Source organism: Poecile atricapillus, chromosome 16, assembly GCF_030490865.1.
Source record: "Poecile atricapillus isolate bPoeAtr1 chromosome 16, bPoeAtr1.hap1, whole genome shotgun sequence".
Lineage (NCBI taxonomy): Eukaryota > Metazoa > Chordata > Aves > Passeriformes > Paridae > Poecile > Poecile atricapillus.
Window position 1 is genome coordinate 10,155,256 of NC_081264.1, and position 14,546 is coordinate 10,169,801.

Genomic DNA, 14,546 nt, shown 5'->3' on the forward strand with positions numbered 1-14,546 from the left:
GTCACGTTGTTTGCGGCAAACTGATGGGCAGGGTGCTTGTTTCCAGAGATTGTGTGGAGCAGAAATCCCTGCCCTTCATCTCCAGCTGCAATTACTGAAGCTAAGTCGATGCAGTTGATGGTAATAGGATGGTAACACTGTCTGAATTTGTATTTAATGCTGATTCCAAGGGTCTATAATCTTCATCAGCACCACATGACTTTTTATAGAACAGAAAAATGTGAGAGCGGTTAATGAGCTGTAATTCTGGAGAGCTTCTGCCTTGATTGGGACTAATTATTTTCTTTATAAAAATAATTAACCATCCACACAACCTATAGAGTGAAAGGCATGTGGCATTAATTAAACCATGCAGTATTTTCACTGCACCTTTATCTCCCATTTCCCAGCACATCCCAAATAGACAGCAGAAAGCCAGGCTGGGCACAAGCTGGCATCATGTGAGGGCTTGTGCTGGGCACAAAGGGCAGGCCCTGGGTGAGGGGGATGCTCCCAGATCCCAAATGCAGAGCCTCTTGGCCCTGCATGTACTGTAAAACCTCTCCTGTGGGTATGAAGGGCTGGTTTGGGGGGTAAGGTGGTGGTGCTCACACATGGGCTGGCTGTGAGGGTACCGAGGGGACACTGGGGGTGTCAGCAGAACAGCCAGGGGCACCTTGTGCTGTGCTGTGCTGTGTGCTGTCATTTGCTGTGGGCCATCAGGATATCCCAGAATGGAGCTGGTCGCTTTGTAGAGGCCAAACCTTTGTTCTCCAGCACTCTGGGATCCCGGGATGAGTCCCAGGTGAATGTGCCCCAGCACCGGGGCTGTGCGTGCTTAGACACACACTTACATAATACATAATTGTTAACAAAACTAATTCCTCTATTCTCCTGGAGGTATTCTGAGAACTAATGAATATATTTGCATAATCTTGATTTTGTTTATGAATAATTCTGGATTATTCAAATGTGAATAACACCAGGGCTTTGCTACTCTAGATTGCCTTTCAGCTGAGGATAGCAAAGCATTTTACAAATATTAGTTCAGCCTCACAAATCCCAGCAAGCAATAAAATTATTATTACACCCAATTAAAGATGGATGGGATGGAAGCTGAAATGATTCTCTGAATCCCCTCCTGGCAGGGTCTCACCTGCCACAGGGACTCACCTGCCTCTTCCAAATCTTTCCCCTAGGAAGCAGCAAGACAAAAAATATCCACCCTTTTCTTTTTTGGGATGATTTAAAACAATGTCCAGAGTTACAGAGGATGTGGATGGGTGGGGACAAGACATGAGAGCAGACAGGAGGTTTCTTTCTGGCCCTGACTCCCACACAGCACTGAGCACTCCACTGCCCTCTGTGTGGCAGGGATGGCACAGCTATACCAGCCTTTTCCTCCTTGGAGCACAGTGGGAGGAGAAAAGGCCTTGTCTTTCCTTCCAGAAACTCTCCTTTACTCAAAACTTCCTCACCAGTCCTCCCTGAGCAGTCAGCCTGACCACTGAGGCTCCCCACAGGAGCAGGGGGTGTTACAGGGGAAGGGGATTGGAGTCAAACCATACACTCCCACCCATGAAGCTGCAATTCAGGAGCTTCCCAGCTCAGCTGTCGCTGCACACACAGGGAGGCAAAGGGCCCTTCTGGCCATAAAAAGTCCCTGTCAGCAAGTGAGGGTGGGAGTTTAAGGCCCACTTTTCATATTCCTTGCTGGGCTGGGAACAGTGCAGGTCCATTGCTCAGCAGCAGCAGAAATCCATTGGTTAATTCCTTTCCATGGGAGCTAATTTCTGCCCATGCTTCCCTGTGTGGGGACATCTGCTCCTCACGGTGTCACAGAGCCCTCCCAGCCCCAGGTGGCCCTGGCAGTGCAGCCCTGTGCATCACAGGGGGCTGGATGTTCAGGAGACAAGTCCCAAAGAGAAGGATGTCCAGGGAACCCCTCCTCACCAGACCCTGCCCAGGTAATGCCCTGCCTGGGGACAGTCATTTGGCACCCAAGTTGGGGACATCCATTTGGCTGCACCCCCCTGTCCTGGGGTGGGGGTTGAGCATTTTTTAATGTTGGAGTCATTTCAAGCTGAGCCCTTGGGATTGCATTCTGTAGCCAGAGGCTGCTGAGCACCAAACCTGTGTTCTGGCACATGGAGCAGCTCAGGGGCTGGTTTGTGATCATCATCTGGTGATCTGCGTGGCCCTGTCCCCAGGATGGATGGATGGATGGATGGATGGATGGATGGGGCAGCAGAAAGACTCAACCAGAGTCTTTCCAGAAAGACTCAACCAGAGGCATTTCCAGGGCAGCTCTGCAGACAGGTGGCAGCTGCATGAACAGGTAGTGGTTTTGGAGTTACCTGAGCATTGGGACCTCCAGTGTGTTCTCCTCTTTTCCAGTGACAATTCAAAGGAAGAAAATGAAGGGAGAGGAGGAAAAACTTTATGTGAGTGGCAAAGAAAGTATTGCTGCTCCAAGTGGATCTTCTTCAGCTGCCCTCTCCTCACTGCTTCCAAAGCGCCTAATTACTAATTCATTTTTAAAGTGATCTCTCAGTGCTCCCAGGAGCTCTGGGTAACTGTGTGCTTACAAGTCCCTATTTGATTAAAATTTAACGAGTTGTTATTGGCAAATAGACCATTTCACTGCTGTTTGCCATGCCAGATAGCACAGGGTTTGGACAATGGGGGGAATGGGCACATCTGGTGGTCTTGGGAGCTGAGGCTGGCACTGTGCAGCCCCTGGGGTCTGAAGGTGCTCTCCAGCCTGACCATATTGCAGGTAGTGCCAAAGCACTTCTTTTCTAGGAAGTTCATCCATGAGTTCATTTTGTTTTTTGGTTAAACCCTTCCTAAAGCATTAAGCATCATCCACTGGTGCTCCTCAGCTTCTGGCTCCCCGTGCTGTGTTGGGAAGTGCCCAACCACAGCCACTGGGCTCCGTCCCAGCCCCTTGGTCCTGACCTTTCCCAGCTTGGTTTTGCCCTGTGCTGCTTGTGGGCAAGTATTTAATGGGAAATGTGAGCTCAGATCCAGACTTTCCCTAATCACAAGCTCTGCAAGGGTTGTTTCAGGTTGTCCCCACGCCTGGCTGTCAGCTCACACCCTTTGTGGCTGCTCTAGGCTGCCCAGGGGCGATGGCAAGGGAGGGATCCGGGAGTTCTGTTCGAGGCCAGTGGCTGTGGGGCTGTGGTGGGGTTTAGCATAAGCTGTCAGCCCCAGGCCTCAGGGTCACCCAGGAGCCCAGAGTCCCCCAAAACATGGATCAGGGATGTGCCAGATCGCTGTGCCATGGGGCGGCATGGCCACATCAGCACATCCGTCTGTGTTTGCAGGCACCTGAAACAGCCAAAGCTCCTCTCATCATATTTCCTGATGGAGGAGAAAACTGGCTCCTGTACAGACATGGGAGCCCGCAGGGTGTTTGTCTAAGGAGGAGGATTTGAGGACAGGAAAGGCTCAGGATTGTCCCCCTGGGAGCCAGCCTGGCCCGGCAGTGTGCAGGTGCTGACGGGCAGGAAGCTCCGCAGGGACCTCCGAGCCCGCAGCGTGGGAGGCACAAGATGCCGTAGAAACCCTTCGAGATGGGGCAGCAGTCCAGGTTTTCTTTAGAAACAATGCGATCGTGTGCCATATTCCTCAGGATCCTCGCTGTTGTCGCTGGCGGGCAGTCAGCAGAGCCATCCCGGGTCGCTGGCAGCGAGGGAAAGGGACACCGAGCCCTGCAAGGTGCTCAGGAAGGAAGGGGGACAGGGGATGGGGCTCCTGGTGCCCCCGGGGAGGACGAGACCGAGTCATGGGGGAGGCTGTGCTCACCCTCGTGCCTGACCCTGCCTAAGAAGGGGATTCACGGAGGCATCGCTTTCCCCCGTGGAGTTTTCCCTGTGCGGGGATTGTCCATCCCCAGCTGCCAGCTGGTGCCCGGGACAGAGCCCTCCCCGTGGGCTGCCACCTCACCGCATCCCCCGGAGCATCTGGCACTGATCCTGCAACGCCACCGGGGCCTCTTCCAGCAGGGAAGCTCCTCTGTTCTGACCCAACCATGCGTAATAAATCAACTGCTGGAAAAGAAAGAGCCAAGCTGCTTTTTTGGCCCGGGATGTGCTGAGAGCAGTCGTTAAACCTTTCTGGAGCGCAAGAAGGAAAAGGAGCCGCATCCCGGCTTGTGCCAGGACACAGGGTTCCCGGGAGAGGGAGGGGGAGGAGAGTCACGACTGGCAAAAATGTTATGAAAAATGTATAGTACAGAATTGTATTTCTCTTCTGCATTTGAACTGCCTCAAGAAACCCACGTGCCTTTCTGCAGCTGGTGCCTCTGCTGATGCACAGAAAAAAATAGCAGGGAGAAGATTAAAATTGAACTGGCTTGGAGTCTGTGTAATCAAGGAAAATATCTCGGTGATTTGCTATTATAATTTTCAATAACAAACTGCAGGGCTCCTGCTGCACTAATAATAACGGGTTGAATGAGGTGGGCAAAGAACCTGCCATGGGTGTTTGTGTGTGTATGTGTGTGCTTGTGGGAAGCACTCACAATATTCCCCATCTTCTAATTTTAAAGAGGTATTTTTAGTGTGTATTTCAAAGAGCTTTACATAAACACATCTGCTGGAGTTTTTGCTGGGAAATGTCTTTACAACACTCTTTTCCGTGCCCTCCTTCTCAGGGGACAAGGGAATGGTCTGACCATTTTCAATCAGATAAGCAAAGCCAGAGAGCGAGAGAGAAAGTCACAGGCTCATTTTGCCAGTGCCAAAAGGCTTCTCAGCCCAAAGGATGGATTTTAGAAACACTTTCAGCAGCTCAAATCACCCTCACTAGAGCCCAGGGCAGAAGCACACGTGATGTGGCCATGGCAGAGAGTGCAGAAATGTGGGAGAGCAGGGATCCTGACCCACCACTGCCCTCTCCTGCACAGCCAAAACCTCCAGGTGAGGAAAGGAGAGGAAAGATGGGATATTCCGTCACCTGTCCATGCAAGTTTTGCGTGTCACTCAGGAGAAGTGGCAAAGAGAACATCCCTGGTGCAAGCAGCTGCAGGCACAGGAGTTTCTCCAGCCTCCCCTCAGGATGCCTGTGTTCTGGTGTTCCCAGTTCCAGGCAAGGGATCCATCCTTCATCATTTAATGCCAGTGAAACATTCACAGCTTTTAGGCTCATCGGAGATGTTTTAACCTTTTTTGTTTGGGGTTTTTGGTTGGCTGGAGCTGCTTCTGCCTTTTCACTAGGGGTGTAGAGACAATGGGAACGTGAAGCCAGCCAGGACTGAAGCAGGGAACATAGTAAAGTTTCTGTGTTGGCTATCCTAAATCCTCTGACCTTGGAAGTGCTGCCAGTGCAGGTCTGCCAAGTGCACTCAGTGCCCAGTGCCTCTGAAGTGCTTGTGCATCCAGCACCCAACCCAGCTGTGTGTGCAAAGGAAAATAAAGAATAAAATAACCCTGAAACTGCTTGGTTAGCACGATCCAGACCCAGTTTGCTTACACTGCTGCTGGCAGGGCAGCTGGGAGGGGCACAGAGGCTGCACAAGGCCACTGATGGCTGGAACTGCTGGGGTCCATCCTGTGGAGGAAAAGGACAATGCAGCTGAGCCAGGAGATGGTCTGGTGCCACGGTGCAGCAGCTGAAAGGTCACTAGGGAGACAATTTTCCTGCTTTTGTCTCCTCTTGAGATGAGTTACTGGGAGGAAAAAGCTGATTGATGGAAGGCTTGTGGCAGGAGACTGCTGTGGGGCCAGGGCAGCTGGGCTGGGACACGGGAGCCTGTGGGCAGGAGAGGGCTGTGCCTGGCAGCCCCGGGATGGCAGCACCCAGGGAATGTCAAATGCACAGCAAACCCACCCTGACTGCTGTCACTGTGAGCCCTGGGGGGACGGGTGTCACTGGGCCCAGCTCCCTGAGCAGTGTGCGTCACCAAGTGCCACATTTCATGGCCTGATGAGATGGCATTTGGCCATGGCATGCAGCTCAGGATGGAGGGATGGGCATGGTTTGGGAGTTTGCTCCCTGAGGCAGCCAACGCTGTGTGTCTTTGTCCTGTCCTCTGTGGACAGCGCCAGGATCTGTCTGGGCAAGGGCAGTGCTTAACTGGTCTGCATGGAATCCCCACAAACGGGGGGTGACATCCCTTCCCCAGGCAAGGGAGGCAGAGGGGGTTGGCCTCAGGGACTCTACAGGACACTGCCAGCTGCAAAGAGCCACCCATCCCTTCTCCTCCATGTGGCCACAGTGGTTTGTGGTGGTTTCATCCACCTTCAAATAAGGAATATTTGGGTTCCTTCCCACCAGTGACCTTCCCAGCATCATTTGTATTTGGGTAGGCAATAGATCATTTCCCTCTGCTGCCAGCACATTCTGTTAGAGAGGGAGTACTTGTAAGAGCCCACATCTGACACCACAGTGGGGAGGTGAACAAGCTGGGCTCTGAGAGGCTTGTGCTGGTGGAGGGCCCTGTGTGCCTGCTGCTGCTTTTCCAGCCACTGCAGCACTGGAAAAAATTTGCCATGAGCCCAAAAAACCCCTCCTGGACCAGAGACTGCTGTGATGGGAAGGGACAGGATGAGCCAGCTGTGGTGGGTCGTTCCACAGAGCATGTTCTGCCCTGAGTGGGTGGCAGGCAGCCCACAGGTGCCCCACTGTGGGGAGTCTCCCATCAGGAGTAGCTGTGCTGCTTCTGGACAGGTCTGATGGATAGGCTGGATTTCTGCACAGGAGAAAGAAAGGGAAAAAAACCAAGTGCAAGTGATTGAATTGTCAAGTGCAAATGGAGAAGCTTGGAGGGCAGGTGGGATGGGTGGGCAGGTGCCTTGTCCTGGTCCCACTGCCTGTGGCCAGGAGCGAGCGCATCCTTAGGGACAAACGTGCAACTTCCTCCTCTTCTTCCTGCCTCCTGTGGCACATCCCCTGGGCCAAGTGAGTCCCGTGCTTCCAGCAGCATCCTGCTGAGCATCCCTGCTGCTCTCTCTGGGCCAGCTCCAGCAAAAACACCCACAGAGGCTTTTTCTTTTCTGCTGCAGGCACAAGCAGCAGGGAAGGTGTGATAATTCCTCCTTTGAGGCCACAGAAAACGTTCACACCAAACTGCATCACTTTTATATCAGTCATGAAAGACACAAAAGACAATAAGAAAAGAAAATGTTTATATATATATAGATATAAAAATAAATATATATATATTCAATCAATGTCTATGGAGCTCCACGCCAGGGGATTACCAGCCAGTTTAAAGCATTAGTGACTCTCAGCATCCATCAGAGGAGAACATTTGGTTGAATGGAAGCCAGCCTTTGATGCAATTGGAGAATAATTATTTCCATCAATAATTACTTCCAAGCCCAGAAGAAATGGTTCCTGGCACGTTGCAGGACAGGAGTCCTTGATTGCCTCGAGGCCAATATGTTTTAACCCCAGGCCCTGGAAATCCCATTAGAGGCTGGGTGACAAGGATGTTGCCTGCTGTGCCCAGGTCCTGGCAGTGGTGTTCCAGCCTGCTGCCAGCCTGGGGAGGATCCCTCCTGCCTCTGCTGCTGGAGTGCATCCAGCTCAGACTTTGCACAGGTCATTAATTTGGGGACGTTTTTAATGGATCCTAATGATTGAGCCTCAGAAGGCTGTTCTTAAAAGGGGTTTGGGAAAGGCCACAAGCCAATTAGCTGGCACACAGAAAACTATTAACCATGTAGCTTCCTGGATGGTTAAAAATAATGGAGATGTTGGGAAGCTGGGGGATTTATTACAAAAAGACTTTTTAAAGCAAGAGGGACTATTCACCTCCTGTATGTTCTGGGCCAGAAATATTTCACCCAGCTTCCTCCCACTGATCCCTGTCCCTTTTATTTGGCTTTTGTTAAGGCATAACAAAATGGGCTCCAAGGAAGAGCTGGCTATTAGAGAGAGTGGATGTTTGTTGAGAGAGAAAACACAGGTGGGAAGAGAGGGGTGACCCTTCTGCAGGTGCTTCTGTGCCAACTCCAACCCCAAGGAGTGTTATTCCTGGCTGAAGCAGGCAGCAGGATGTTTTCTGGGGCATGCAAGACTCTGGCCATGCCTAACGGGCTTTTTTAATGTGCCATCGCTGTTTAACCACCCTCTTGCCCCCAGTTAACCCCCAGATGTGCAGCACACACCTGGCCCTTGTTCCTATCTCCACAGTCCATGTGTGATGGCTGTGGTGGGCTCTGCAGCCAAAGCATCTTTAACTGTGGCTGCAGGGCTGGCAGCAGGGTGGCTGCAGGACATCCCAGCCTCCCCCTGCTCTGGTGGGATCCACATGGTCTGAGGGCTCCAGGGTGTTGCTTTCCAAGGAGAGGAGGTAGGTCTGGTGGCAGACACAACCATGGGACTTTGCAGAGCTGATCCTAAAGTGGCACCCACAGCCCAGTCCTGGGATTGACTTTAAAATGATAATGGGAAGACATGATAATGGGGACACTTTTAGTGCCAGCTGAGCCCAGCCTACCCCGGGTATCACCCCAGAGCTAGGCTGGGCCTGGACATGCCCATGTTTGCTTTATCTATTCCATAATGCTCTGGATGACACCAAACCCCAGCGTTTACAGCACCCTGCCGGGTAGGGTTTATGGCTTTTCATTAATCTTTTCATTCTTTGAAATAAACATCTGCAGGGTCTGGAAACCTATTTACTTTCCTCCTGAGTGTCTGCACGCAGACTTGTTTGGGTTTGTTTTCTCCATTCGGCTTCTCTTCTCCATTGCAGCTTGCACAAGCTCCAATGTTTCTTAGAAACCACTCCCTCCCGGCTTTCCCTGCCTTTGCTCTGCTCCTTGCCAGCTCCCAGGGCTCTTGCAGGCACTGACCTGGCCCCGGTGGTTCCCCTTAACTCTGCTAGGCTGTCCCAGCTTCTCAAGGTTGAGCTGTCAGCAGGACCAGGGAATGTCAAATGCACAGCAAACCCATGGGGTATGTTCACTAGCCCAGCACCTGATTTGTAGGAGCGGAGAAGTTAGCTGCCAGTCAGGGGTGAGGATGTCTGGCAAGGTGCTATCGAGGCATTAGCAGGTTTGGAAAACTACATTTGAAATGGTAAAGGGTTGGTTTGGGTTTTTTTCTTTCAAGAGTGCAAAATCTGTGCTGTCTCTGCAGAGCTGGTGATCTAAACCTCACAATGCAGGAGATGATGTCCTGACTGGCTCCTGTTTTCCCTTCCTATTGGATTGGATCTGGCTCTGTGCTGTCCAGCTGCTCTTTGGCTGCATGACGCTCGTGGCATCTCTGCCTGCACAAAGAGCACAGCATGCCTGGGCTGGGGTGCAGCTTGGCTTGGAAACGGGGCATCCCAGAGCCCTGTGGGAGCACATCCCACTGCAGAGCTGAGCCCTTAGAGCATCCTGCAGCTCTCCTTCACAGCACAGCTCCTAGCTGCGAAAGGGAAAGGAGATTCCCCAGCTGGTGGGGAATGACCCCAGCTGAAGGGACAGCTCCTGATGGCTCTGTTGTCTCCTCTTGCCCCAGCAGTGGGACGCTCAGCTGCCTGCCGTACCCTGCGGAGGACAGACGGCCCGAGAAGCTGAGCAGCTGTGTGGTCAGGGAGCCTGCCAGCGCCAATGGCTGTGCCAAGGGGAGGGACAGACGAGACCGTGCCCACCGCAGGTCACGCAGGTAGGAGCCGCCAAAGGGGCCACCCTGGGGCACGGGGGTGGCAGGGGAGGTGTCCCTGGCTGTTTGCTCAGCCCCTCTGGGGTCTCTGACCGCTGGGGTGACTGAAATGGCTCGGTGTGTGCGCAGAAAATGTGTGCAATTGCATGAAATCCCTGTGCGAGTTTGCAGGGACAAACCTGCAGTTCATTTCTACTCCAGGGCTTGCTCTTACAGCCTCCTTCCGAGTCTTCCAAGACCTGCCAGCACTCCTCTGCACTACCAGGTCTGCTGGGAATCGCCCTCAGCAATTCCCCTCTCCCCATGCCTAGATCAGCTCAGCAGCACTGCCTTCATTAGGACACAGCCTCGTTATCTACTTGTCGTTAGTCCCTGACCACTTGAGAGGGGAAAAATGAATGGAACGTTGTAAATGAAGCAGCTGGGGTTTCTGAGCCCTGCCTGCTCAACTGTCTCTGGGATTAAAGCCTCTCTGTTCAGTTAAAGATGCTGGAAAGAAAGAGCAAGAAAGCACATTTCATATCTTCAGATTTCAGGCCAACCAGAACAATAATCTAAAGCACACTTTTAATTAGACTTTGATTATAATCGCAGAGGAACAATTGAAGTCAGATCAGCACATGGGAGAAAGCTGCTACATCAAAGACAAAAGACTTTATCTGGGGAGAGGGAGAAGGGCTCTGCAGAAACTGCCTATGGCTGCATGGTCAGATGTTCCTCCCTGCTCTCCCGTGGCTGTGGCAGTGCCCAGCTGTGCCCCTGGGTGTCTTTGGGCAGGTGTCTGAGCTTAGTGACAAGGAGACATCCTGGAAAATGCACGATTTCTGTCTGCATTGAGGTAGAAGGCCCAACTGAGCCCAAGGTGTGCAATATCCTCTCATGCTGCTGCTGCTGGTCCGTGAAATCCTTGGGAGGAGACAGCGAGGAGGAGTGTGTGGGTGCTCCATGGGGCCATGCTGTGGTTGCACACTAGATTTACTGGACCAGAAGCACTCATTATTCACAGCTCACAACTGAATTATTAGCTTGCAGTTTTATTTTGCAGAGCTTTTATATTTTTTTCCCCAAAGTGTATTAAAAGCACTAAGCAATTGAGTTTTTATGATAGCATAATTTCAGTGCTAATTCAAGCCCTGGATGATCAAGTGTCGAGGGGTGGTGGAGTCTGAGTGTCCCTCCCAAAGTGTCATTTGCTCTGCATTAGGACTTTCATTAGCAATAATGTTTGTTCTTGCTGCAGAAAATTGCTCAATTTTTGGCCTGTTTCTGTAGTGAAGACCTGACAGCATTCTCCATCCATGGGGCTGCTTCCACCTGTTCCTTGCTCCTGGCTATTCCCAGGGGCAGGATAAGAAATGAGGAGACCAAGGCACAAACCCAGCACCCTCAGTGTTTTTTTCAGAGGCCCTGGGGAACTCACTGTGCCCCTACAAACCTTGGTCATGGATCCATCTGGGGATTCAGAGGGACCTGTGGATCTGTTTGGAGATCCACATGGCTGATTTAGAGATGCCACCAGGCTGCCACCAGCTGCCTCTGTCTTTACAAGCATTTGCTTTTGTTAATGAGTAGCCACAGAGTATCTGTCATTTTTTTCAGCCCAATGCTCTGAATTAATTAACCACGGTATCTGCTTTTCATTGAAACATAACACAATCCAGCATCATATGTTTAAAGAAGAAATTAATTTGCAGCAGGGTTTATTTTTAAGGTTTAACAACTGTATAAGAGATGCATATCTCCTTCAATTACCATAGTGTCTCAATAAATATATATATATATTTCTAATCAATTGCTACTTAACACATGTCAAGTCTTTATTATAGTTAGATGCATCTGGTTGCAATAATTACCGTATGCAAATTAAATGTCAATTAATTATTTAAAGCATATTTACAAAGAGCAACAAAACCTATAAATCTGTTTCGGAGTCGTTACCCTCAGCAAACATGTTTTAAATAGTCAGCATTGCTGTGGTGGGGCTGTCTTGTGATATCTCTATTAGACACTTCATTTAAACTGTAACTAAATAATTAGTTAGAGGGTAATGAGGCAACACCCACACCCTTGGTCCACCATTAACACTGACCTTGCTGCCCCATGTCCTGGAGGTGGGGATGCCATGTGAGCCTATTCAGGGTTTATTTTTATTATTTTTAATGTTTATTGGGTCTTGTCCCCCATCCTCAGCCATTCGTGTGATGGGGAGCGGCCGCTGCCGGCTCGGGGGAAGAAGAAGAAAAAGAAATCCGGCCGCAAGAAGCGAAGGAGGTGAGGGAGCCATGGCGATATGAGGGGATGGGCAGGGCAGCCCTTGGCTGGGTGTGAGGGAAGAGGAACAAGAGGGAGCCATGGCGGTGTGAGGGGACGGGCAGGGCAGCCCTCAGCTGGGTGTGAGGGAAGAGGAACAAGAGGGAGCCATGGCGGAGTGAGGGGACAGGCAGGGCAGCCCTCAGCTGGGTGTGAGGGAAGAGGAACATGAGGGAGCCATGGCAGTGTGAGGGGATGGGCAGGGCAGCCCTTGGCTGGCTGTGAGGGAAAAGGGTCAGTGAGGGATGTGAGGGTGGCCATGGCGCTGTGTGGGGCAGGAGGGGATGGCAGCCCTCAGCAGGGCATGAGGGAAAAGGGTCGGTGTAAGATGGAGCTGTGAGGGCCTGGGAGTTCCACAGCCCAGGGAGGTGCCGCCATCTTCTCGCCCTCCCCTCAGGGCAGCAGAGCTGGGTTAAGGCTCCTCCCTGGGCTCATCCCTGGGCTCATCCTGCTCCTACCAGGAGCCCCCAGCCACTCTCTGCCCTGGAGATGCCGCTGGTGAGAGCTGGGGTGGCCAGGACAGCTGCGAGCAGCCCTGTGGTCTCTAATGCCTGTCTGCCCCCTCAGGTCTCCCTCCTACAGCCCTTCACCTGTGAAGAAGAAGAAGAAGAAAAGCTCCAAGAAGCGAAAAAGAAACAGGTATTTTTCCATTGAAAATGTAATTCCCTGCTGGCAATGGGTGTTGGGGGCTTGGAGAAGGGGTGGAAGGCACTGCTACCTCGGGCAGCTGTTAGTCCCAGTGGGCACAGAGGAATGAGGCTCTGTGAGCACTGAGGAGGCATAGCCAGAGGCCCTCTGGGCTAGGAGGGCATGGAATGGGGTGTCCACCCCGCTCAAACAGAGAAACATGAGCTGTTGGGGTGTGGGGACACAGAGATGGACAAGCCGTGAGGTCTGTGGGGCCTCAGCCTGCTGTCCTTGCTGGCATAGTCACATCTCCATCCTCTGCAATGCCAGTGGGATCAGTGCTCAGGGCTTGCTTGCACTGTCCTCATCCCTTCCTCCCCAGCCTGCAGAGTGTCAGGACCAGGAAAAGGCTCAGACCAGCTTCCCACGCCCACATCCCAGTCTCCTCTCCCAACCCCAGTGACTGTTTCTACCTTCCCCTTCTGAAGTCCGTTTTTAATTCAAAGAGCATGATTAAATTTTTAAATTGCAAATATTTCACTGTTTTCTCTCAGCTGTTAAACCAATATTTGAAGAGAACAGTGGATTCCATCTCCCTAAGAAGGTTCATGTATTTATAATATATTGAACCAGAGAGAGAAGCTACCAAAAGTGGATAATAGGGTGAAAAGTTGAGCTTGAATCTCCAAAGAAGAGCAAGGAAGTAGGAGAGACAATGATATAGAAACTCCTTTAAAACAGTTTCTTCCCAAGGAGGGATTCTTATGCTCTTTTGTTGATGCCATGTCCTGATGGAAGTCCTGGGTCAGAGACTCTTTGGCTTTGAACCTTTGGTAGCCATTTATGCCCCTGCTAGCCAAGGATAAGCTGGAGCTGGTCCCATAAGGCAGCAGGATATGAACCATTCAGTATTAGTGACCAGTGGAGGTTGTTGCAGACACCTGGGAACATTTCAGCTACAGACCCCAAGTGACTTTGCCAGAGGCAATCTCACAGCCCCTCCAGGCAGGGCTTCAGGCTGTGTCTTCTGCAGGATGCTGTGCTCCAAGCTGAGAGGAGAGACAGTGGGGTGGGGTGTGCAGGGCACTGGGGCCAGGCCTTGCTGCAGGGACATGTCCTCCATGCCACCAGGGTGTTCTGTATGAGAGAGATGTCATCCCAGGGGTACTCCAGGAGGCAAGACAGGGCTACAAGGCTGTTTTGGCTGTGAGACTGCTCTGGAGTTACACAGAGGATTTTTCCCTTGACTACTATTTGGTCCTTCATACAGAAAACCAGGGAATGGACCCACCTCTACTTGCAGTGCAAAACTGTAGGTAGTAGCAGAGAAAATTGACCCACCAGAGATAGGGGATGTATCTGATCTCTCCAAAGATTTGTCCTCCTGAGGACCATATTCTCAATTACTTGTAGAGTGTACCGGTCCCCTCTGCCACACCAGCATTTCTCAGCTGCTCACTCACCAGCTGGTCAAAGGAGAGGAGGGGCCATTCTGCCCAGGTGCTGCATGAGGTCTTCTCAGTGCTTGGTCTGAGCCTAAACACATTGTTTTGGACTCAAATTTCCAATTTTGTGAGACCCTGTATTCAATGTACATATTTGTGTCTTGCAGGTTATCATCAAAGAAGAGAAGGCACAGGTAAGAGTTGTGCAAGTATGGGTGGTCCCTTGGAAATAAGAGTTTAATGGTCTCTTCAAGGTTGATGTTCACTGAGTGGGGGCAGAAGGCATTTTTTCTGTGTTTCTTTGTGGAATCCCCTTGAGTCTCCCCCATTCCATGTGGGTCTGGGGTCAGTGACTCCCCAGGTGTGGACTGGAAGAACTCTTTTGATTCCAATATGTGTGTATACATTATCAAGAGATACTCATTTTCTCTATGGAAAAAGGCAAAATCACCAAATTGGCTGATTCCTTTGAGGGCTTTGGCCAAGCCCACGAAGCAGATTTGTCAGCAGGCACTCAGACCCCCTGTGCTGTGACAATCATGAATCCCTTTCATTTTACTGCATGCTCTTGGG

The 14,546-nt window shown here is 51.3% G+C and overlaps 1 protein-coding gene across 1 annotated transcript in view; it reads left to right on the forward strand.

Moving 5' to 3' along the window:
- SRRM4 (serine/arginine repetitive matrix 4) overlaps positions 1-14,546 on the forward strand; it is a 41,255-nt gene that overhangs the window by 9,902 nt on the left and 16,807 nt on the right. The window contains exons 2-5 of the mRNA XM_058851755.1: positions 9,451-9,594; positions 11,782-11,862; positions 12,469-12,540; positions 14,141-14,167. Of these exons, the coding sequence (XP_058707738.1) occupies positions 9,451-9,594; positions 11,782-11,862; positions 12,469-12,540; positions 14,141-14,167 (324 nt within the window). The remainder of the gene's footprint in view (positions 1-9,450; positions 9,595-11,781; positions 11,863-12,468; positions 12,541-14,140; positions 14,168-14,546) is intronic.